The sequence below is a fragment of the Sturnira hondurensis genome, unplaced genomic scaffold, assembly GCF_014824575.4.
Source record: "Sturnira hondurensis isolate 20B ecotype Veracruz unplaced genomic scaffold, ASM1482457v3 Scaffold0008640, whole genome shotgun sequence".
In the NCBI taxonomy this organism is placed as follows: Eukaryota; Metazoa; Chordata; class Mammalia; order Chiroptera; family Phyllostomidae; genus Sturnira; species Sturnira hondurensis.
This window is the reverse complement of record NW_028081271.1, coordinates 21,881,501-21,906,612: the sequence shown is the minus strand read 5'-3', so window position 1 is coordinate 21,906,612 and position 25,112 is coordinate 21,881,501. Positions and strand designations below refer to the sequence as shown.

The following is a 25,112-nucleotide window of genomic DNA, read 5'->3' as shown; positions in this document are numbered from 1 at the left end:
AAAAACAGTCTGGAAAAAACAAACTACTACATGAAATACAGAATGCTTTTATTCATAAAATCTTCCTTGTTTTCACTTAAAGACTTCTCTGGAAAATCATAGCAATATTACATCAATTACTCAGCCTATATCGCACACATAAAAATCTCCTGCCTTTTCAGGAAGCAAGAAAAGACTGGAATGCAGGCTGCTTTTCATCATTTTGCAAGGAAAGACAATTCATTCACTGTTCACATTCCCCCTTCAGGTATCATTCCTCCTTCACGGTGACAGTCTCCACTCATTGGTTTAATTTCATCCATTTCCCTTGAGAAAGTAAAGAGCTTAAAAAAGAAAAGCTGCTTCTGAGGTCACAGTATCGGATATTAATGTCCCTCTGTTAACAGAGCCTTGGCCAAGGATGAGCAGATGGCCTGGAGGTGGCTTGGCGAAGCTGCCTGAGATTCAGAAAAGGCTGCATGCAGGTCAGCAGCAGGGGGAATGTGCTGTGTGAGACCACAAGCTGAGACCTGTCTTGAGACTCCTTCTGCCACAAAACCGAAACTTGATGATTTACTGGTTTAGTTTTGATTCTCAGTGAAGCATGACAGAGATTAGTTTTAAGCCCAACGTTAGAGGTTCCAGAAAGTTTATACAATTTAGAGACAAATCAGAGAAGGCCACGGCTGTTTTCTTTAATCTATTTATGCTCTTTCTGCTAAGGCAGTGACATGAACTCCCCTGCCACTACCAGGTCAGTGCTAACCACCGTCCCCCAATTACAGGCAGTGATGCCTTTTTATGAATTACCTTTGCCTCCCTTTCCTTAGTCCAAAAAACACCATAATGGGAAAAGGTGCACAAAGGGAAAGTCGAATACTTGCCTGCTGTGGGGGCTGAACAGAGCGATGGCCCCATCTGCTGATCCCAGCTGTCCCAGCTGCAACAGCAGAGAGCCAGGATGCACAGCAAATTAGGAGTCCGGCCCTGAGCGCCTTCTAGTGCCCAGGTGACCCACAGCGCTGCTGAGAAAAGTCTGTTGTCCTTAGGCACAAAGTGGTATGTGGAGTTTCTAAATATCCTCTCTAAGGCTCCATGTCTTCATTGTTTATTTTTTGGTTTTAAATTAGTTGTACAGCCCCAGAAGCAACTAGAGGCGCAATGGTTTTATATCGGATCAAGTGCTGTGAGCCTTCTTCCAAGTCAATCACATAGTCCCTGAAAAAAGGAGGAAAAAAACGTACGTGGAGAGCTTAGCGGGTGCTCTACCGGGAGGAGTATTTCCCACTGTCAGTCACACGTCACTCACCTCTGCTCATCTGTTTCTGGTTCTACCAGAATGTTTTCTTGTCTCTCTTTCACTCTCAGAAACACGTATGAATCTAGATCCGGTTTGGGAACTGCCAAAAAATAATGTGATCACAAAATGCTTAGCTAACGAAATCAGCATGGAAAAAGCTGCTGGGATTAATTGTATCGACCACTGAGGGACCCGTGATGTAAAAGCATTTTGGGGTGGGATGGTCAGAGGAGAGATCGGGCTCCTAGAAACAGCTGCACACTTCCCACCCATGCTTCCACAGAGCACCGTCCCTGAACAAACGATGGTATGTCAGATGTGCAGGGAGTTCTCTACGCCTGGTGGAGGATACAAGCAAGCAGAAAGCATGGCTCTGGACAAGGTGCTAACAGCAGCATTTGATGAAGCCTCACACGAGGAACCCATTCCCTCAACACTGTGGGGAGGGGGGAAAGGAGTCTACGTGCGCTTTGAAGGACAGAGCAGGGTTTAAAGAGGAAGCATGAGCCTGGTGGGTAACGGCAAGGGCCACGGCAGAAATGTGCATGACCTTTTGGGAGGACAGAGTGGATACATCTGGCTAGAAAATATTTCTACATAAAGGAGTGAGAGGAGAGAGTACAATAGGTCCTCACTTACTGTCGTCGATAGGGTCTGTGACTAAGTGCAATAATGTGTAACAAAACCAATTTTACCATAGGCTAATTGATATAAACAAGAACGGAGTTCTCATAGCATTTCATCAATGTTATAATGAGAGGACACTGAAAGAAACGTCAATCAAGGACCTGCTATGTTAGAAAGACTCAACCGTAGGATGGTAAGTCTTGAATGCTAGGCTAAGGGGCCCCTCACTGGCTGATTACAGGTCAAGAAGTGCTGTCATCCCTCCTGCTCGTCAACTACCAGCCAACATTTTGAGCTAAGTGAGTGCCCAAGCTGGGCTGCTCCTTGAAAGGTCTTTGCTTCCTAGCGCCCCATTTGCACCTGGAGACTCCACCCACTGCAGGGTCCAGAACCTATTGGATGAACTGCTCTAACAGCCCACTTCAGATTTCATGTTGTCCTCCATCCCCTTGTTTATTATAGAAGGGGGTTCAGGATAATGGGCTCCAAAGGTCTAAGGAGGGTCCTCCTCACTGCTCCAGGGTTCTGGGCTCGCCAAGGAGACTCCAACTTCAGGGTCAGCTGACCTCACTTGGAAGCTGATTCCAGGAACCCTAGCTTAGACTTCACCATGCCTTCCCCCACCCTGCCAGCGGGGTCTCCAGTGCTCCAGATGCCTGAGGGGACTCACCGCACCTGGGCTAACCAAGCAAGATTCCAGTTTCACAAGGGCAGGCTGTTCCCTCCTCCCTCCACCCCACTGCAGCTTCCAATTCCAGGAGACTGGCTCTAGTCCTTGTAAGGCATCCAGGGCAGCGACACATGTTTTAGGAGGTGTTCACCAGCATCAAGCAGAAGCTCTGGGACAACCCCACTTAGCTACAGTCCCAGGGATTCGGATGCACGCCCCGGCCACTTTAACCAACTGGTTGTGACGGCAGTGGTTAATGATCAGGCATGTGTTCCTCGCTCCATCCCCATTCTTCTAGGTGCAGACAAAAGTGGCTGAACCAGATACAAACTGGTCCTTCTGTTTCCCTCAGGCAGGTTCACCAAAATGACCAGTTTGGTATGGGCGTGGCTTGCTCCTGTTGTTACAGGCTGCACTGTGTCCCCCACCAAATTGGTGGTGAAGTCCGAATCCCCCAGTATGTCAGAATGGGAACATGTTTGGTATGGGGGACTTAAGTTAAAATGAGGTCAGTAGGGTGAGGACTAATCTAATCTGACTGGTGTCATTATAAGAAGAGGAAGGCACTGGGGTATGTGTGCACAGAGGGGCGGCCATGTGAAGAGGCAGGAAGAGAGTTGCCATCCGCCAGCCAGGAATAGGGCTTGGAGGAAACAGCCCTATCAGCACCTTGATCGTGGCCTCTGAGCCCTGGATCTGGGGAAAACCAGTGTCTGCTGTGCGAGCTCCCCAGTGTGCAATACTGGTTATCGTAGCCTGGGCCGGCTGAGACATCTGGTGAGCCAGGTCCCCACCCACCCTGTTGTAGCTCTCCACCTGCCGCAGGGGTCAGTGTGGCCCCAGAACGGGTAGGGTAGGAGATAAACTTCCGTGGCTCAGTTGTACTTGAACTTCTGGCTTCAGCACACTAAGCTTAGTTTGTGAACAATGTGTTCACACACATTGAATGCTCTCCAGTCCCTGGAGCATTACTGGATTTGGCTTGGCAGTTATGCCTGACAAAGGTCCTGCTCAGATATGGCAAGCTGCGAAAGACAGAGAGATATGAACTTTAACCTAAATGCTAGGGGGTCCCCAGTTAGTTGATCCAAGGGTAGGGGCCGTTACTGTGAGCCCCTCCCCTCAGCTCAGCAGAATTTTAGGGGCACTCTGTGAAGACGGGGAGAGGTGGAAGTGCTCTACTTCCCCAGCTGCCTCTTCCCCCTTTCGCCACTCAGTCCTGCTCTCCCACTCCATAATGAGAAATTCCTCATCACGAAAGACGAGGAGCCTTTACCATGGGTCACAAGGAATCACCGAAGGTTTCCTTAGCTTCCTCTAAATCCTCCTTCATAGCTAGACAGTCCCTACACAGTCTGGCATCTGTGAGGCTGAGACGGCGAGCTCTCTGAGCACAGAGACCTTGCACCCGCAGTGCTCAGAGGAGCCCAGTGCCCTGCAGACACCCGCCAGAGGGAACACACGACTGAAGGTGAGATGAGCCCACACATGTAACACCAATCACGAGAATGTCAGCTTAACCTGAAGAACGCTTGGCTACCCTTATACCTGCTCTAAATGATCTTTTGTTTTTAACTCAGCCCTTCTTGTGTTGTCTTTCCTGTCTATCTACATACTTATTTTTCCATGTCTGAGAGAAAGAGAGTAAAGGTAAGGATCTTTTCCTAAAGCATCTGGAGATACCTGGAATGTGATACTCGAGGTGACTGAAAAGAGAATGTTCTTACCTGACCTCAAGAGGTCTACTTTCTGTAAATTAGGAGGCATGTGCTTTAAGGCAACATTCTTTAGATAGGTCTCTGTGTTAGCCATGTACCTGAAACACACAAATTAAAATCACCGTGACAAGCTGGCTGGTGGAAGCCACCAGAACTGTCAGACAGACAACAATGGCTCGGAGACTGGCTTCTCGGATACAACCAGCAAAACTCACGCTCACCAGCCAGGGAGAGAAAGGCGGGTCCCACACTCCCTGCTTACTCACTCTCTGGCAAAGACAAGCTCTGCTGGAGAAAGGATAGACGGCTCCTCCTCACGACGTGTTTTCTCCTTTTCAAGGACATGAGGGAAAAACTTCTCTATCTATGAGGATAAATAAAAATCATCATGAAAACATCTGTCAAGAGTTAAGTGTCAAACATACTACTTTTCTGAAATAGAGGGAGGTGAGCATAGAAATTGACTTTAACAATGGCCAGTCTTCGTATTCAAGACTGTTTTTTAATAATAAGACCTATTCTCTGGACTTCAAGAAAACAGGTTTCAAACAATTCAGAGGAAAGATAATGGCTCTAAAAAGAACGACACGCTTCTGTAAAAGATGGTCTGAAGCCCTGGCCAGTATGGCTTAGTTGATAAGACGATACCAACTAAGGGGAGTATCATCCTGTAAACCCAAAGGTTGTAGGTTTGATTCCAAGTCAGGGCACATGCCTAGATTGCGGGTTAGGTGCCCTGTCGGGGTGTGTGGGAGAGGCAACTGATCAGTGTTTCTCTCTCATGTCAGTGTTTCTCTGCCTCCCTCTCTCTAAAATCAATAAGCATGTCCCCGGGTGAGGATAAGAAAAAAAGATAATCTGAATACAGCTGTAAATAATATTTAAGAGGAAGAGAAGGGGATGTTACTTAACATACTTGTGTAATTGTACAGGGCATTCTTCTATGAGATGAAACATACCCCAAAGCTGGAAAGATGCAGACAGAATGCAGAAGCAGAGAGAAGAATGACACTTACAAGAATGTAAACAGCAAGGATAAAGTCCACAATGAGGTGAGCCTTATAAAAAATGCTAGGAACTGCCAGGAAAAAAGACAAAAGATGTGTGGCTAGGAACCTGGAAGGGATCAGTCTGCTATTTGAAAGCAAAGATGTTCTGGTTACTTCTGTCAAGGAAATGCTCCTTCTAACCAGGAAAATGACAATGGTCAGGAACAACTGAAGGCCAAGATAAAGGAGCAATTATTTTATTTAAAGGAGTGTTAAGACTTCTAGCTTGGATCAATTATGGTCCAGGATAAATTAAACTAACATTTATATGGGGTTTAAATAGACAAAGCACTTTCTCCTATTATATGTAAACTGCTACTACTACTTTATCACTTATTAAAAATATATGTAGTTTCCTAATCTCAGAAGAATTAGTTCACAAGAAGTATGAAAGATCAGAGATAGGCAAACTTCCCAATTTTCAAAAATACAGCAGGTGGAGAATCTTCAAATACAGAGAGTGTCCTTAACATTGACATGTGCCATTATATTAGAACAGATAATTTAAAAGACGGTTTGTGAATTCAAAGGAAAGTAAGTAGTAAACATGAAGTGGTTTTATCCAGAAAAGCAAGCGATCTGGTAGCTGAGGGTGGAGTGAAGAGGCACACTGTGCATCTCAGCATTTTCAGGACATGATAATGCCTTTATGACTCCTTTGGGGACAAGCTGTAAACTGGGGCAGGGTGACAGTGCAGAGGGGGAGACTCATGGACAGTTAAACGAAGACCACTGACTCAACAGAGAGATGGCAGTCTGCAGGGAAGCCTTTGGTGGAATGTTTTATCAATGGCCCAGTCCCATTAAGGAATCAGAGAAGACCCTTGATGACACACGCATCAAACTTGCTGATGACATAAAGTATTAAGAGATGACTAATATATTAAGTGACAAGATCAGGATCCAGAAACCAGTGATAAAGCCAAATTTAATAAAATAAAGCTGAAGAGGAATATGCATTAAGCCCCACACTTAGGAGTCAAAAATCCAGCCATACAAATACAGGATGGTGACGGGATGGGGTACCAGTGACTTAAACATTTCAGGTGAGGCTCAAATGAACAGTGAGTACAGAATGAGCTTAGCGTGATGTGCCTGTCACACATGCCAGTGTAATGCTAGGCAGTATCACCACCACTCTAATGACCAGAATACGGGAAGTGACCCTCCTGCTTTAACAGACGTGACCACACTGCAACTGGAACAGTGTGTTCAGCTGAGGTGGTACAATTAAAGATGGCTATCGGCAAACTAGGACTTTGTCTGAAAGAGACCAGGGGAGTAAATGGGAATAAATGGTTGAAATGTTCAGCTGAGAGGATTTCAGTAAGACTCGTGAGCTGCCTTTAGATATCTAAAGTGTTCTCATGTAGGAGAATGTATTTATTTTGTAATAACTAAGGGGACAAGCAGAGCTAATGAGTAAAAAGTTAAAGGAAGTAAAAATTTTCCAGGGTTAAAATAGGTATCATACAAAACAAGAATGTTTTGCAATTTCATTTTTATAAGTTAGAGCTATAGTTGAATGTCAAGTCAGCACTGCCATGCTTTAACACCAGGGGGCACCATTCACAGCAAATAAATAGATTAAAAACGTGTCTGTCCCCAGGAGTGTGCCATGTTCCATCAGTGCTTCTCCAGAACAATCTCTTGCCCTCCTTACTCTTTAGCTCCCTCCCCTGATTTTGGGCCTCAACAGCATCCTCAGGGCGTGGACTCTCCCAGGTTTCAGCCTAACTTCTTCCCAAGATGCTCAGTCTACTTTATACACCGCACTGCCTTAATGCCTACAGGTATCTTTATCACTTCTATCTCTAATAAAAGCCATAGAAATTCAGCTGGTTTAACCACCAGCTGTTGTGTCTATATAGCTGTGTGGCTGATGAATACCCTACAGGTAGCATTATGTAGATTAAAAAGGAAGCAATTTGCATATCTACAGATATGTCCTTCAGTTCCATCAAACCTTCATGAGCCGACACCGCAAGTAGCTGCTGAGGACATAGCGGATCCTCTCCATCTCCATCCGATGGACACTGACCTTCAGGTCCCCCTTCTTTGCTCTCCTGAGATTTTCTTCCTGTTGAAAGGGATGATCAAGTTTATAAAAAAACATGATATGCAGAGACAAAGAACCTTCTTTGTTTAATCTGCACGCAGCCCACAAGGACCACCACCACTGGCAATGCTGACAACTCAAGCGCTACATTTAGGTCAAAGGAGAAGAAAACACTCATAAGAGTTCTCATTTTCTTTTTTTTTAAAGATTTTATTTATTTATCATTAGAGGGGAAGAGAGGGAGAGAGGGAGAGAAATACCAATGTATGGTTGCCTCTCATGCGTCCCCTGATGGGAACTGGCCTGCAACCCAGGCATGTGTTCTCTTTTTCTTTTAATTCCTTAGTAACACAAATATTATATGACTATAGTCTCATCACATAAAGTTCAAACAACACTCATTTACAGGCATACCTCGCATATATTGTGGGCTTTGTTCCAGACACCACAATAAGGCGAGTTACAATTTTTTCGCTGGTGGAAAGATCTTGCCTTCAATTTGTAAAAACACCCACAAAGTGCACTGTGAAACACAACAAAGTGTAATAAAACGAGGTGACTGCACTTCTAGAAAATGACTGTTTAAATAGAATCTGAAGTGACCAGTCCAAGTGGCCCATGAGAGCTCCGACCGGTGGCGAAGGAGATAACCAGCAGACAGAAGAAATGTCTATAGTGTCTTAGAAGCAGTGTTAAAACACCGGTTGAAAAACTGTAAAACATCACATTTTTAAAGCTACTCTGAGGCTGATAATGACTTGAGCGAAGCTCATCTAACACCAGGGCCACAAACTGGGGCCAGGCAGGTAAGATATACAGAAGGGTGAGCAGTTGGGGACTATGGGGAACCGAGAACACACTGGAAGGGGAGGCCCTAACCTCGCTTAGCTCAGCTGTCATCACATAAACATGTGGGGTGGGAGGTGACAGACGTTTAGACTTTCCATGGGAAGATAATATCCTGATATTCCCAGGGACTCTCATGCTCAGTATATGTAGGTAACTAACTCAGTATTTTAAAAAACTAAGCTGAGCCAAACAAAAGAGATTTGCCAACAGACCTCTCACTACATTGACGACCCCTTTTAATGATCTCTTTCTTGGTGCCCCTGGGATAAGCAACTCTTACCATGTGATCTAGCTGTTCCATGACACATTCTACAATCTCAGGCTTGCTTTCCAGCAGGTCAGGGGCAAACTTTTCATTCATCCAAGCCTAAAAAACAATGCAAAAAAGAAAAAATCACACACACGCACACCACTCACAATGTAGCAAAACAACTCTGTATGTCAGTACACACCTCATACTTCATGAAAATCACAGCTGTCTCCAGCATTGCCGTTTAGTAGGACAACTGTCTACTAGTCGGAAATACTGGAAATGTGTTGAAGGCAAGCTGTTTAATAATGGTTTTCCCATTTCTTTTAGTAGGAACTTGTGTTTACAACCTTATATTTAACCAACATTACAAAAAATCACTGTTCATTTCAAAAATGTCAGTATACCGGTTGCTGAGAGGAACACCACCTGGTGTTCAAACAGTACCTCTCACTAAGTAGCATCAACACATTTCCTTCATCTGCTATTACTCCCCACCAGGGGGCACCAGCACCTTCCTATCTGGGGAGATGAAGTAACACTACATATAAAGAAGTGGATATTCATCTATTAAACAGTTTTGGAACAAGAGATTTAAATCCCTAATTTGCAACTCAAGACCAGATGCTTCATACGTTTCAGAAATTACCAAGGCTTAGAAAACTGAAATAGCTACAGGTGATTGAGGAAAGGTGTACCTATCTTTCAATTACAGGACATTTAGTTTTTAGCATAGCTCAGAATTACATGCCAATTAGGCTCAATTTACTCCTTCTGACTTCCTTGAGTCTCTGCTTCTCCAAATATCACCATCACAACACATTGTCAAATACTATGTATTGCTACTGTCAAAAATTTTTTCAAGTGCTCAAGCTTCTGTATTAGTGTTGCAGAAGTTAACCAGAAAGAAAATCTGTATTTTCAAGAAGCATAATGAATGAGAAAAGCGCAAACTATCATAGAGAACTTATAGAGCAGTTTTTTAACTGATTTTATTAAATATTAATACCTACAAAAATTATAAATAAATAATTATACAAATAAACATGAAGAACAGTGATACAAATATCTGTGTACATATAACTTCCTTAACAAATATTATAACTATTTTAAAAGTCTCTGTTCTTCCCTCCTCAGTGGTAATCATTAGCCTGAATTTAGTGTTCAATAGTCTGTACAGTTTCACCACACTTGTTTCTATCTCTACACAGTACTTTCCAACCTTCGCATGACACAGCATTTAAAGAAAATGATAGCACTAGTACGGTGCGCTGGGGTAAAATGGAGCAGACTGCAGGGGGGAGAGTTCTTATGTACAGTGCATTATGAAATTGAATGAAATATAAAACAGGAGAACACATTAGTATAAAACTTCAAAGTATTTTCAAAATGTGTGTTGAGGAACTCATGTTTAATTGATTTTTTAAAAAAGTAATCAGATTCGTTGTTTAAAGTGGCTACATCTTGTTCCTGATCAAACATTTTAATGACAAGCCGTTCGGCATGTTATGGACTAAGCTGTGTCTCCCTCTGCCCTGCACTCAAATGTCGAAGTCCTAACTCCCAGCACCCTAGAATGTGACTGTGTTTGGAGACTGGGACATTAAAGAGGTGATTACGTTAAAATGAGGTCTTTTGGGTGGACCCAGACCCAATATGGCTGGTGTCCTTTTAATGGAGGTAAATCTGAACATGTATGCACAGAGGCAAGACTGTGCGAAGACACAGGAAGCAGACAACTGTCTACATACCCAGGAGACAGGCCTGAGAAGAAACCAACCGTGCCAGCACCTTGATTTTAGACTTCCAGCCTCCAGAGTTGAGAAAATAAATCAGTTCTTTAAGCCCCCAGTCTGTGGTAGTTTGATATGCAGTCTTAGCAAACTAATACAATCGTTAAAATCAGAAACTCCTCACTGTAGGTAATATTTTTTAAGTCATTTTTTTTACAGACATTCAAGAATCGCCTAGGTATACTCCTGCAGCTGTGTTTATCAGTGGTCCTTGTCAGGTTGTCCTTTGGCCACGTTCTGCAGCTGGAGTCTGCCAACTGCAACAGCCATCCAAGGGGCGGACCAACCCCCTGGCTGCACTCAGGGGCATTGCAAGAGCACATCAGGCATGAGGTGTAACTCCTGCTTACCCACCGCCAAGCTGAGGCTGTGCTGTCAGACACAACTGTCCTCAGGCTGCCTTCCAAGGAGGCCCTGATGACACACGGAGGCAACCAGCCCGGGGGCTCTGTGCCCCAGGGGTGAAGGGTCAACATCACTGAGGCATCTGCAGCACACTAGGGGGGCCACACTGTGCCAGCTGGCAAGCTCTTCCTTCAACAATAGTTTTGCGAATGTTTGAATTTTATATAAATAGTTCCTCCAGCAACTTATTTTTTTGTTGTTCTACGCTATGCTCCTAACAGTTATCCATGCCGTTGCATGAGTTATCTTTTATTCATTTTATTGTTGTTTTTTTCTCATTGTGTATACATGCCATAATTTCTCATCCATTCTTATGGTGAAGGATATCTGGATCAATTCTGGGAACATTTTGTGCATGTGTCCTAGAGTAACTCACGAATGTTTCTCTAGGGCACAGGTGGCAAATACAAGGCCGGCCCTCCACCTTGTTTCATCTGGCCCACCACCTTGTTTCTACTGCTAAGGAGTAATTATATTTATACAGTTCTAAAATTATATTCTGCCCTTTGAAGGCAACTCGAGGCTGATGTGGCCCTCGGTGAGAATGAGTTTGACACCCCTGCTCTAGGGTATGTACTGAGTACAATGACTGGGTAACAAGATACGTGTGCCTTCAACTTAAGTAGACAATAAATTATTTCCAAAATGATTGGATCAATTTACATGCTCCCTATAGTATACAAGTGTGCAAACTGCTCTAGATCATTCCCAATACTTTATATTGTCCACTTTTTTCATTTCTGTCAATCTGATGGGTATGAGTGATATTTCATTGGGTTTAAATTTTCATTTTCTTGTTTACTAAAAAAAAAGGCTGAACACATTTTTTACGTAACTGTTTGGCATCCTGGTTTCTGCTTTTAGGAGATGCCTGTTAGGACTTCAGTTTTCTACCAGTCAATTTGTAAAGTTTATTTATGTATTGTGGATACTAATCTCTTGTCATTTATATATGTTGCAAATATTTTCTCCCAGTTTTGTGGCATGTCTTCTTATTCTCATCAAAGCGTAAAAACAGAGTATCAGTTTTTTCCATTATGCTTTGTGCCTTTTGATTTTTGGTTAATGAATCCTCTCCTAATAACGCAGTAGCTCTTAAACTGGGGCCCACACACCAGGTGGGCAGATTTCACGATGTCCGTGAACCTTCTGAAATTATGTGCAAAATTCTACCAGAGTATATACATGTATTATTTTGGGAAGAAAGGCCAGAGTTTTCCCCAGATTTTCAAAAAGATCTGTGAAATAAAAACAAATTAAGAATCACTGCTATTGCCCTGAAGGGTAGCTCAGTTGGTTAGAACGTTATCCTGATATGCCAAGGTTGTAGGTTTGATCCCCAGTCAGTACATATACAAGAATCAACCAGTGAATACTTAGATAAGTGGAACAACAAATCAGTGTCTCTTTTTCTTCCTTATTATCTGTCTAAAATCAATCAATAAAAAAATTTTTAAAAAGAATCATCACTATAAAGTTTGGATTAACATGGAAGATATAATTTTTAAATTATGGGTCCTTTGGTTTTGTCTCTCAGGATGGCATGTATGGTAGGAAAGAATGAAGAACACTCAAGTAACACACATAAATGAGTTGTTGAAAGGGACAGATACAGAAAGGCAGTAGACAAAAATAATGTAGCAGTTGTAGTGGATTTAGAGCACGCATTTTGAAGTAAAAAAGAGATCTGGCTAACACCCTGGCTCTGCTGCCATTGTGAGACCTTGGGCCAGTGAATTTACATCTCTAAGCTTCAGTTTCCTCATCTGTACAACGGAGATAACAATAACACCTGCCTAATTGGGTTGTTTTCAGAATTATTACTACTCACAGCCAACATTCAGTGAGTGCTTATCAGGTGTCAGATAACAATGCTGAGCACTGTACGTGTGTGCTGCTACATTTAATCCTCACGACTCTCTGAGGTGGCCACTGTTATTAACTCCGTCGTACAGTTAAGGAAGTGCTGGAGACAAGCCTTATAACTTGCCTAAGGGTCACAGAACAGACTAGTGGGATGGAAGGATTTAAATACAGATAGTTTAAGCTCCTAAATGCCACAGCCTCACAAGACAGTAATTGTAAATAACAGTTACTGGCACACAGGAAATACTCCAGCCATAGCTACTATGACTAAAAGGAGAGGGAGCTTAGAAATGATTTTAGATAAGCACTGAAAATACAGAGAACAGCTAAAAAAAGAAAGCATGAGGGGAAACCCACCCCCCAAACCCAATTTACTTATAAAAATTGTCTATTTATTCTTACACATTTAAACTTCAGTAACCTTCAAAGTGCTCTCCCTTTGATGCAATACACCTATCAAGACTCCTTTTAGTGCTTCTACTGTTTTTTTTGTTTCATCTCTTCCATATCGGCGTTTTCATCCAGGGAAACAAACAAAAAAACCACTCAGGAGGAGATCAAGTAAATAGAAAGGGTGAGGTATGGGGGTCATACCGTTTTGGGTCAAAAACTGCTGAACACCCAGTGCAGTGTGGGCAGGTGTGCTCATAAATCACCCATAATGAAGGAGGCAAACACACTGAAAAAATCTTTTAAAAAAATTTCACTGAAGCCAAACGCAGCCTCTCACATCACCAGCTAGTGCACTGATACAGATGGGTTCCTAGAACACTGACCTGAGGGAGAAGCCTATACTACAAGAAGCCCTCCCTCCAGAATGTAATTCCAGGGTTTTTTTGGCCCCCCCTCATCTATGGGAGGAAAAAGAATAATTAAAACCAGTTTTCTCCTAAAAAAGATGTTTCAGTACTTTCTTGCTAACCCAGGCATTCCACAAGGAACCAGCAAATGTTCAAGGGACTAAGGCATAAAACTTACAAGTCACCACAACAGTTCTGTAGCCTGTGCAAATACCAACTTGCAAATCCTTGCTGTGAACTGTTCTAGTAGATATAGCAAAAGCTGTATGTTACTGGCCTCGCTGGAGGATTTTGTGTTTGACATGATGAGGTCTCTAGAGGCTGCTCCCCTACTTTTTTATTACTGAATAGATAAGATCCCTCTTCTCTTGAAGCAAGCCTTGAATTCCATCTCCTCCTTTTCTGATTCCTGACCTTTGCACAGTTGGACTGGAAAAAAAAAAGGCCAAGATTGGGGCAAGGGGATTCTATTTGGGAAACTTACCTGCTCCAGCCTTTCAATGAGCTCTGCAGGAGTTAGGACCACCTCCTCACTACCCCCATCAGAGTCCTGTCCCATGAGATCCAGTTCCTCTGTCATCTTCTCTGAAACCTGGGACCTAGTAAGAAAAGAAGAACCAATCTGCGTGTTTTTCATTTATTTGCAAGAAGAGGTAACTACATATCTACATAACTGGGGTCGTAGAGGCTCATTGGCAGTGGCTAGAGAATTATAAAGGTTGATTTTCAATTTTTTGCCTCTTCCTTCACACCTTAGATCAGGTATCATTTTCCCAAAGAGGAGGCCCCTTGTATCTGGAATTGAACACCTATCACACCACGCAATAATTATTTGTCTTCCGGGTAGGAGGTTCTCTCCTCAGTGGCTGTGCTCATTTCAGTTCGAATATGAATCACGCATCCTCTCACTTCTAAGTACCGGGAACATAATTACCTATGCTGTCCCAGCGCTTAGCACAGTTCTTAACTCATAGTAGGTACTTAAAATCGTTGGGAGAACGAATCAATGCCTAATTTCCTAGGGTCGCAAGGCCCAGAGACATCAGATTCCTGATCCTAAAGGCTTTTAAGAAAGTGGGTGGTGGGGACGAGGGGAAGTCCCCAGAACCTTAGAGAAACTGAGAGGATATTTCTCTCGCCCCCGTCCTCTCTCCGTGCCACGAGCACAGGGTAACCCCCTCCCACATCACACACACACGCACACACAAACTACCAGAGGTCCTATTCGGATGCTCACCTGGCACCCGGGAAGCAGAGAGGCCCAACGAGGTAGCAGGCGGCTAGGGCGGGAAGGTCGTGGGGAAGGAGCCCGGGTTCTTCCGAGTAGCACCCGGCAGCAGAAAAGTCTTTTCTGAACTTTTACAACCCACCAGACCTACACTTCTCAGCTCCCGCGCTCCTCTTAGAAACGTCCCACCCGAGTACTACGTCACCGCGCACGGGGGGGGGAGAGGGAGCGCTGACCAATCACGGCCAGGTGGCTCTCTGGCCCCGCCCCAGGGGGGTGGGGACTTGCATCCTTCGCCTCTAACCCCTCCAAACTCACTGAGAAGGCGGCGGGAAGCTTGTCAGGGATAGCCCCGCCCACCTCAGCAGACAACACTTGTTTAAGGTCCCGGCTGGCAACACCCAAGGATGGTCGGGAGGGGGCGCCTCACCACCGCCGCTGAGGAGACGCAGCGGTGGCGTTTGCCTTCCCGACACTGGGGCGCAATCACCCAAGGATGTCCTGGCCGGTAGCGGGGCCCAAAGAGAAATGGACTCTGTTAAGACTAGGCCACTTCATCTCTTCTCCACCCACCGCTTTTGCGTCCTTCTGGTTCCTTCCCCTTTGCCGGGGCTTCAGCAATGGCTGCTATTTCCAGGCCTGGGAACCCGTGCGAAATGCAGATTCTCAGGTCCCACCCGGTCCTGCTGAGTCAGAAACTCTGGGGGTGGTGGTTCATCACACTCTCAAGGTGAGTCTGGGTTGGAGAACCACTGTTTTAGGCAAGGCTTCCATCTCAGCTCCTTGATGCTCCAGGTTGTTTGGACATTCACTGCTTATGCCTTATACCTTTAACGTAGGGCAAAAGTATATACTGATATTTCTCTATGTATTTTTTCTTTGTGTGATGATGTCAAGTCTTTTTTTCCTCTGAATTGCGGATGCTTTTCTCTCTGTTCCATGTTTTCTGTGTGAAGTGTCACTTCTGGCTTCCATAGACATGTGTCTTCTCCATCAATCGGAAGACTCTTCTTTGTGATGTTTCCTATGCCATATTGATTGATTAGGAAATAAAAGTTTGGCTAATTGACAGGTTGATAGTGACTGCCTAATCGCAATCATGTTATAAAAATAATCACAGCCCTGGATGGTGTGGCTCAGTGGGTTAAGGGCCACCGGGGAACCAAAGGGCCTCCAGTTTGATTCCCAGTCTCGGCACATGCCTGGGTTGCAGGCCAGGTCACCAGTAGGGGGCACGCAAGAGGCAACCACACATTGATATTTCTCTCCCTCTCTCCCTTCCACTCTCTCTAAAAAGTAATAATAAAATCTTTAAAAAAAATAATTACAATAGAATATTTGGAGGGGAGAGTGGGCATATTTACGAAGGGCTGTGGAAGCTGAGGGACTTCAAAGATGGATTCCAAAAGGAACGGACATTTGAGCTGCACCTTGCAGAATGAGTTTCGTTAATGACAGGTAGATGGCCTTTCCAAGGTCTGTTTCAGCTATGGGTTTCAGTAGTTTGGTAATCCAGTGGTTTTTAGTTGTGGCAGATCTCATTCCCAAAGATAGCTGCTCTAACATAGATCTTGCCCTACCTCCCCTTTTTACAACAGGTTGCTGACACTTCTCCACCAAGAGGTGGTGGGGGTGGGGCAGCCTGTGTTCTCACTTCTTAAATCTGAGAAGACCTTTGTAACTGCCTTGATCAAGAAAATGTGGTTAAAGTGATGATGCTGTATGATTTTCCAAGCTACGTCATAAAAGGTGGCGCGGCTTCCGCTTTGCTGTTCCCTGGGCCACATCCCGCGGAAGCAATGAGCCGTTATGTGGGAAGTCTGGCTACCCTGCAGCTGCCATGCTGAAGGGTCCATGTGGGAAGGTCAGAAAGAGATAGGGAGTGGTGTCTGAGGGACCCCACAGCCCTAGCTGTTCTGTCCCACAGGTGTCTGAATTGAGTGGGCCTTCAGATGATTCTAGCTCAGGCTTTGAGCAATCCCAGCTAACTCTCCCCAGACTGCAGGTTTGTGAGCAAAATATTGATTTCAGTCCCTGAGTTTTAGGGTGGTTTGTTATGCAGCACGTGGAGACTAGAATATTAGATCATTGGACCATGTTTGAGCACCCATTCTTTTATAATTCTCATTACTACCTAGTTTTTCAGTGGTCTTTATTAATATTCCTTAAGTTGTATAGTTTTGTGTCCAAGCACCAATAACTTCTCCACATGATTATCAAATAGTTTACTTATTCAGAAACTTCCCTTCTCTGGAGCCAACCGCCTTCTCCAGTCTTCCACCGAAACTCTTGGGAAGGTAGAGTCCATCTTTTGCTTCCTTACTTAATAGAGGTGTGACCTTAAACAAGTCACTTCTCTGGGCTTCAGTTACACTACCTGATAATTGAGAACAACATGTATCTTCCTGAAGACAAAGGGCTAGAACAAAAATTGGGGGAGGAGCTTTCACTTCTAAAGTCTTTGATTTCAACTAACAGCAGACAAAACCACTTTAGAATAAAATGAGTTTACAGAGAAAGATTTCTGATATGTAAAGAAGGAGAGTTTAAGGAGATGTCTAGAAAGAGTGTATTGAGTTTGCTGGAGGAAGCGGCACAAACTTGTGGTGAAACTTTGGTCACATGGCATTATAAAGTTCAGAAATGTGGGAGTAAAGACAGGTCATAAGTTACACTATGTTAGAATGAACAGAAAAATCAGAAACACCTGATTAATGTGTACTCATGGTTAAAAAGTTTTAAAAATAACTAAGTAAGTACCCTGGCCAGGTGGCTCAGTTAGTTGGAACACCTTGTCATACACCGAAGGGTTGTGGGGTTCGATTCCCAGGCAGGGTACATACCTAGGTTGCAGGTTTGTTCCCTGGTCAGGCGTGTTTGGGAGGCGGTTGATTGATGTTCCTCTCTCTCTCTCACCCTCCCTCTCTCTCCCTGAAATCCATAAACATGTCCTCAGGTGAGGATTTTAAAAAGTTATGCTAACATGGACTCAGACGAGTTAAAGCTAAAAGTACTAACATAGCAAGAGGAAAACGCTATTGCCTAAAGCTGAAGAGAACACAGAAACCAGAAACCTAGGAAACTGAAAAAGGTGAAAAGTCAGTACAACTTCCAGATATTGCTCAGTGAAGAAATTAAGTGCAGTTCAAGATACAGATAAAATATTTGTGGATAGCTATGGAAGTATGCATTAATAAGCATGAAACTAATTCTTTTCCATCAACAAGGGGAAAAGATAAAATACACATATCCACACAATATTGTGAGCTCTTTTTGCAGAAGGATGCTTTTGAAATACAAGGTAATATCATCAGTATTGTTTTCATCTCATCACTGCCCTTGCTCATTTGGCCAACAGCTGTTTCTCACTGTTCCCTTTCTTTGAATGTCATCACATTTTTGGTCTCACTGTCCTAAGAACCAAAGCATTAAGTTTTGGGGAGTGTACAATTTAAGCAACGTTTAACCCCCCGTTGTTCTGAATAAATGAAGATTTGGAGTAAAGATAGGAAAGGAAGAGGGCAACTTGGATTTTTCAAGAAGGCAGAAAAGTACTCTTAGAATAGTTTCTTTTATCCTCACAAGGAAACTACTGACTGGTGAGTTAGCTAGTGTTTTCCTGGCCTGTGGTAAAACCTCTTCCTTGCTTGTATGGCAGAAAAGCTGAAAAACTCTGGAGGCCAAGGCCAGGGCCACGCTTGGATCTCCCCGACAGGGGTAAAATCTGGGCTGTTCATGACATTCCTAATTCCTTCTCCCCCATCAACTTTAGCTCCTTGTCCAGGCCTCAAATCTCATCTTGATTTCAAGCACATTAAATTCACCTACATATGTCCCCAATAAAGAGGTGAACTTTTCAAGTCGAAGTTTTGATATCACAATTTCAAGAGTTTTAACAGATAAAGATGAAATGTATGGATTTGTAATATTGTTTAAAAGAAAAGCACGTCCAAGCATTGATGCTGTGTTCTCTATTGTCCCCACCCGCTCCTCATAGGACATGGAATGACACTCCTCCCCTTCACTTGGTCATAATGTGTTCCCAGTTTCTGGCACCAATGCATAAACCCTACCCTCCACCTCTGTGTTTCAGCTTCTCATGGTTAATAGGAGGATGCTTCCCCCACTTTTTTTCTATCTCATGGTTACAGAATCAGTGTTAGGAATGACAGAAAAAAGGTCAGTTTGCTATGGAGGGCTACTCCCATCTTCCAAAAAGAAAGCCAGTCGGGACACCTGGCTTTGAATTCAGCTCTAGCAAAGGCTTCTAGGCCCATACAAACCTGCAGATGCCGTCTCTCCTCTTCGCCTCAACTTCGTCAATAAGGAAACAGAGGCATTGATGAGAGTCAGATGATATTCTCTCATTCCAGCATTACTGTTTCACCCCCTGAGGTTTTCCTTGGCAGAAAGTAAACAGAACACCTGTAGGCCAGCACCTCATGGCCCTTGGACAGCTGCACTGGAGAGAGGCCGTTGGAGGCCGGAGTCAAGTCCCTTGAGAGAGGCTGGGAGGCCATCGGGAGCTGGTGTGATGTCAGTGACTGAAAACAGTGCTGCTGATTTTCTTTAATTCAGGATCTCCTCCCTTGACACTCTGCTCCAGTCGTGTTGAACTTCTTGAGATGAGGTGTTTTATCTCCTTTCTTTGCACATGCTATTCCCTCTTTCTAGGCTTCTCTCATTCCCTGGAACCACCTGCTGGACTCCTATGCGTCCTTTAAGACTCAGCAAAGTAGCTCTTCCCCTGTGAAACAGTCCCTAATATACTACCCCTTAGTTAGGTCACCAATACACACTATATACTCTTCTGAGAAAACTTTTATCATGCTATGTTGCAGTTTTGACATGCCTATTTCGCCTACTGGATTATGAATTCCTTGAAGGTGGCCCCCAAATCTATCACAAGGGCTGAGCATTCATACACACATTTCTTTCTTCATCGAACAAACACTTCCTGAGCACCTAGTGACTTTTGAGTATCTCCTACCAGGCCCTGTGTAGGTGCTGAGGATAAAGCAGTGAACAGGAAACACAGACCCTGTGCTGGGAGACGGACAATAAACAAATAACAGTTCTTTGTCAGGCAGTGAGAAAGAAAGTAGAGCTGGGTAACAGAATACTGAGGTTGGGACAGGCAACTTAGGCCGTTTGGGCTGCTGTAACAAAACGCCACAGACTAGGTGACTTACAAAGGACAGAAATTTATTCCTCACTGTTCTGGAGGCTGGGACGTCCAAGATCATGGCGCTGATGGAGTCAGTGCCTGGTGAGGGCACACATCCCAGGTGGCAGTCTTCCTACTTTACCCTCACATGAGGGACAGGGCAGGAGAGTTTCCAGGGCCGATTTTATAAGGGCACTAATCTCCCTTCTGAGGGCCCTGCCCTTGGGAACTAATCACCTCCCAAAGGCCTCCCACCTCCTAATGCCATCGCCTGGGTGGGGGGGTGAGGATTTTAATACTATATGAATTTGGGGGAAACACAAACTGACCTCCATGAGAAGGTGACATGTGACATAGTTTGCAGAAACAGTGAGCAAGTTCCAGGAGTGGTGGATGTGAAACACTGAAGAGAAACAAAACCGTCCTGTCATTTGCTCATTGCAGAATTTGGGGCCACGAGTTTTGCTTTTTTTAAAAAAGTGAATTTATCTTCTGCAATCTATGGCCACTACAGCATTTAGTAAGTTAAGTAGAACAACTTTCTTGATAATTTTCCTGGATAAGAATCAAACAGAAATGTGACCTTTCCATCAAGAAGTCCACGTGCCTTTATTTCATGGGCATCTGAGGAAAAGCTCGCGTCTAATCTCTGGGCAGGTCTTTCTGTTTATTAGGGTCCATGTAGTTCACTCTAGGGAACTGTCTCCAGGTTTAAATGAAGATCAGGTCAAACTGGGTATTTCTAAGTGCTCACAGCTTAGGGCAATGATCTTTTGTTTTTAAACACATAGCCATAGGAAAAGGTTTGAGTATAATCATAGGGAAAAGATAAAGGGCAGTCTTGCCCAAGAGTATACCGTGTATGAAAATTCTTCTCATGGTTTTTCGTTTAATGTCTTACCTTTCTTTGTGTTAATGGTGCCATAGATATGGCACCATTGTGAGAAGGTCACGTAACTAAAAAATGGGTCATTCCACTTCAGACTGAAGATTATTGAAATAATTTTTCCATGTAGGGACAACTCTTTGAATATAATTGAGATTCATCTGTATATAGGTAATGGTTTTCTTGAGCTGATGATAATGGTAAGATTTATTTTAAAATTTTCTTAAGTTCCAAACTTCCTAACTGGTTACAGAAATGGAATTGCTTTGTAATTCTTACCATTTTATTTTCACTTCTACACGAAGCATCTATAAATTGTATAACTCTTGAGGCATCAATACCTGAAACAATAAAAGGCCTAGATTAATATAAAAATGTGAAATGAAAAACTTTTTGACATCTTCAGAACTCTGGCATTAGGTCCAGGTTTCCTCGTTCAAACACTTCCTACAGTGTCTCACTGGTGACACTAAGCATCTAACTGAACTGGATACTCACCCTCTGTCTGTCCCAAGGCTAAAGAAAAAGTGGGCTGATTACGTTCTATGTCACGTAACATTATCTGGGCATTTTACTCTTTATAATAATTCCATCTAGAGAGGATCCCAAAGTGATAGCAACTGTCTGGTTTCTCAGTTTATGTTCAGTTCAGTTATGAAAGTACTTCCTGCTGAAAATACTGGAATCTGCTCACACAATTATGTTACCTGTGGGTGTGTTTTCATCCAAGAACCAGAGGCCCTGAGCCGCTGTGTGTATCACAGGTGACCTTGCTGTGATACAGTCATTCCGAGTCACTAACTCGTTAGAATTGGCACGGTTTGGATGTGACCCACGGAGCTCCGTGAAGGCTGAAATTGCTTTGGACTTTCCCTCTGCTCATGGGGAAGTGAGATCATGTTTTCCAGTCATCCTTTCTTTGTTTCATCTTAGACATGTTTACTCTGAGAAATTCAGCTTGACCCTGAACTTTACCCTTGGTTATATGCTGCTTCTAGGCTGGAAGTTTATTAATTTATTTTAGAGGCCTACTCACATACCTGCAAGCAGGGAAAAGCCATTTGTCCACATTTTTCACTTGTTTTCCTTTTTCTTCTTTGTATAATGAGAACAAGCAGAGCTCAAAGGCTGGTGACTCTGGATAATCAATGAGACCAAGTAGAAGACTAGGTTTGAAGGCTCTGAGGAAATTGTAAACTGAGACCTGAGTGAAATCCCAGGGGGCGGTGGGAGTTGTCGCCAAAGTATCAAAAAAGCCTGTTATGATACTGATGATTGATGTGCAATAGTATTTAGACATGGTTGTTCAGATTGAAAATACACGTGGTCGTTTTTATAAAAATTTGGGGGGCATTTGAAAAAGTATGGAAAATAATAAGAAATTTATTCACTCTAAGCTCTGTGCTCCTTTCTGACCCCATTCCTCTTCCCCTCTGTACAGGTCATCAGAACTTGCTGTTTGTTGTTCCCAGGAATATGTACATATCTTACCACATATGTATGTGTCCATAATATGTGAATTGTGTATATATGTGTTTATCTCTATCAACTAGGATAACTCATGAAATGTAATCATAAAGCAACTTTGTTTGTCTCCAATATTATTTTTGTCTCTTTCCATTTACTTACTGAGTATAATTCTTCCCCTGTTCCAGAATGAAAACTGAGCAAAGTCCATGATAATTCTTGTCATTCTTTGATTGAAAAAAAAAACCCCTTCTTTGTTCTCTTTAAGTCACAAAACACAGTTCCAATTCAGTAATTAAAATGTCCAGTTTTATAATCAAATCTGCCTCTGGAGAATGCTGCCATGTTGGTTGTCAGTGTGGTTGCTATTGGGGATTATGGTTTCTTATAAGATATCTTCTACCCTGTGGTAGTCCCTCGATATCCTTCTCTATTAAGCTCTCTTTCTGCAACATTAAAAATGCCCAAAACATGCTGTTAGATGTTTCCCTTCCTAATTGTTTAACCGAAGCACTCTTCATTTCAAAATTAGATAGTAACATGTATACTGATGTTGCTTTTTCAAGCACATAACCCTTCAAACATCTAAACTAGGAATTGTAGAAAACATTTGTACTTCGTATGAGATGCACAAAGATGTATAAAAGTTGTCATGCTAACCCTTTAACTGGTAAGAAAAGGTTGCATTACATCCCTGTTTCTGAGTCCTTGTGTATCACAGAATCTGACCTTCTACAGTTATGTTATTTAGCATTTGGTTGTTCCCAGAAGACTAATTGCTGAAACATTTTATATAAAACATTATGTTCATTTCCTGGCAATAAACCGGTCTGTGAAAATAGGAGAACATATACATGAACAGGAACATTAAGAACAGATCTGGCAGCCAATGAACTGATCCCTAGCCCCTACCCCCACTTTTCTTTTTAAAGAACGCTTCTTAAGTAGAACAAAAAGAAGTTTTTCAAAGTCAAGGTGGTTCAGTCATCTGAAGATTAAAGATCTCGGCACCACGGTGGAATGTGACAGCACAAGGTTAATGCAGTTCTGACGAGGTCAGTGCAGTGCTCAGATACTGTTTAAAAAAATTTTCTGCTGGCTTAGACTTGTTTTAACTTGACAATGACCCTTAGCATAAATCTTTGGTTGTCCCTGATATATAAAATTATTTCTGTATGTGAAATGGAGGCTTGAAAAAAATGTAAAAATTTTTTGAAGTGTTTTTTAAAAGTTGAATTTATTGGGGTGACATTGTTTAATAAAACCACACAGGTTTCAAGTGTACAACTCTGTAACATCATGGGCATACTGTGTTGTGAGCTTTTTAAGTAGGCATTGAGTTCTTATAGGGTTTCCTAGTTTTAGGCAGAATTTTTGCTCCATTTTAAGTATATGGAAAGAACTTAGGATACTATACAGAAGAGCCACAAACTTTATTTTGGTTATATAATTTTGTTTACTAATTTTGGAGCAAAATACACATACCACTGTATTCCTAAACTCTCCTAGAGCTTTGGTGGCCCAGAACCTACATTTCAGCATTCACAATTCATGGCAAATAAGACATTAAATCAGATGTTTGCTGTCTTCTCCACACTTCCAACTTTTGAGTACTGTGGAAGAATAAAACTCTTCAGTTTTTACAATTTGCAGATTAAAGATGATCACTGTGTAATGGCATATTTAGTGATGTTTATCTTCCAACCAAGCACCAGTGAGCCTATGGATCACTATGGCTTATTTCAGCTATTATCCGTACTATGAAATAGCCTCTGGTGATTAGATCACAAGACTGATGATTCATTTTAGCTGCTAAATGTGTGACAAACACATTTTTCAGTTTCTTGTAACTTTGTATGTAGAGAAACCTAGCAGTAAGGGCTGAAATGAATACAAAGTATCATTCACACTGTATTAGATCCTAGAGAACTTTGAAAAGTGAAACTTTCTAAAAGTGAACTTTTATCTGTGTTAAATCAAAGTTAAAAAGCATTAAGGAGAAACATACTTTCAAATATTTCTTAGCTTTAATCATAGCTAGATTTAACATCATATATTGGCAATGTCAATGATACACAGAATAATAAAAGGAGAAAGTATGAGTAGGAGGCATATTTGTTATTTACATTGTATCTTTTCCTTTCTCTGGGATTTACTCAGAGAAGAAAGGTCATTGGAATCCTCAAAAAGTATGTATCTTTAGGCAAAAATCCACTCCGGTGGAGTATGAGCCACAGATTATCATCTTCCAGTCTTAAAATAAGTCTTTAAGTCACTATCTTATCAAGTCAAACATCTTACTAATCAAGATGTAGTAAAGTAACTGTTATCAACCTGTCGACTCGTATTTCATGCACTTAACAAATATGTGAGTACTAAGTGTATGCAGCAGTGTATGATAATGCTTGGAGGTGCTTAGAGATAAATGCAAGGATATGTAGAAACCATCTCTGTGCTTATGGGATTTACAACCTCCACTGTTGGGATGAGGGGGAGAGAAGCATGGCAAGGGGAAGGGGAGGTAAGTGTATACATCAAATACAGTACTAATACTCTGACCTTTTTTACATGAAATAAAAATAAATTAAAACAAGAAACAAAGCATAGAACTCTTGAGAAACTACGATTTCAGCTTATGCCAGGAACCAGGGCCAAGTGGAATATGGAAGGAACTTAGCTACACATGATTATTTATTATTTACTGTTTTATTTGGGTAGGAAAAGAGAATTGGAGTTTAAAAAAAACCTTGCAAGAGAAAAAAATTGGATTATAAATAAAACTATACTTTATAACCTGTTAATCTCTTCAAATGCATTTCACTTTTTAAAAAGGAAGTGATCAGATTACCCAAAAAAGTAACTGTGATAATTTTTTCCTAATGAAACATTCTAATCTCCTATTTTTTTAGTTGAACGCACTGAATGCACTTTTGACTATTAGAGACTATTTCTTGGTTGTTACTGGTTTACCTAATGTCTGCTCTTATGAGATACAGCAT

The 25,112-nt window shown here is 42.5% G+C and overlaps 1 protein-coding gene across 2 annotated transcripts; it reads right to left on the bottom strand.

Moving 5' to 3' along the window:
• Positions 1-1,063: 1,063 nt before the first annotated feature.
• Positions 1,064-14,772, bottom strand: GINS4 (GINS complex subunit 4). 2 transcript variants are annotated; one of them, XM_037055435.1, is made up of 8 exons: positions 14,579-14,772; positions 13,850-13,964; positions 8,532-8,618; positions 7,310-7,423; positions 4,561-4,658; positions 4,304-4,392; positions 1,289-1,379; positions 1,064-1,197 (listed from the first exon to the last, which is right to left on the bottom strand). In XM_037055435.1, exons 2-8 carry the CDS (start codon positions 13,943-13,945, stop codon positions 1,101-1,103), a joined length of 672 nt encoding a protein of 223 aa, XP_036911330.1. In that variant the 5' UTR covers positions 13,946-13,964; positions 14,579-14,772; the 3' UTR covers positions 1,064-1,100. The 2 variants fall into 2 exon arrangements, with proteins under 2 accessions (XP_036911330.1, XP_036911329.1); XM_037055434.1 differs by having other exon boundaries at positions 14,603-14,772.
• Positions 14,773-25,112: the final 10,340 nt, after the last annotated feature.

Coding starts and splice junctions, on each gene's coding strand:
- GINS4 (XM_037055435.1), bottom strand. CDS start 13,945: ATGACAGAGGAACTGGATCTCATGGGACAGGACTCTGATGGGGGTAGT. Junction 4,393..4,560: donor GAGCTTGTCTTTGCCAGAGA/GTGAGTAAGCAG, acceptor TGTGTGTTTCAG/GTACATGGCTAACACAGAGA. Junction 1,380..4,303: donor AGTAGACCTCTTGAGGTCAG/GTAAGAACATTC, acceptor ATTTTTTGGCAG/TTCCCAAACCGGATCTAGAT.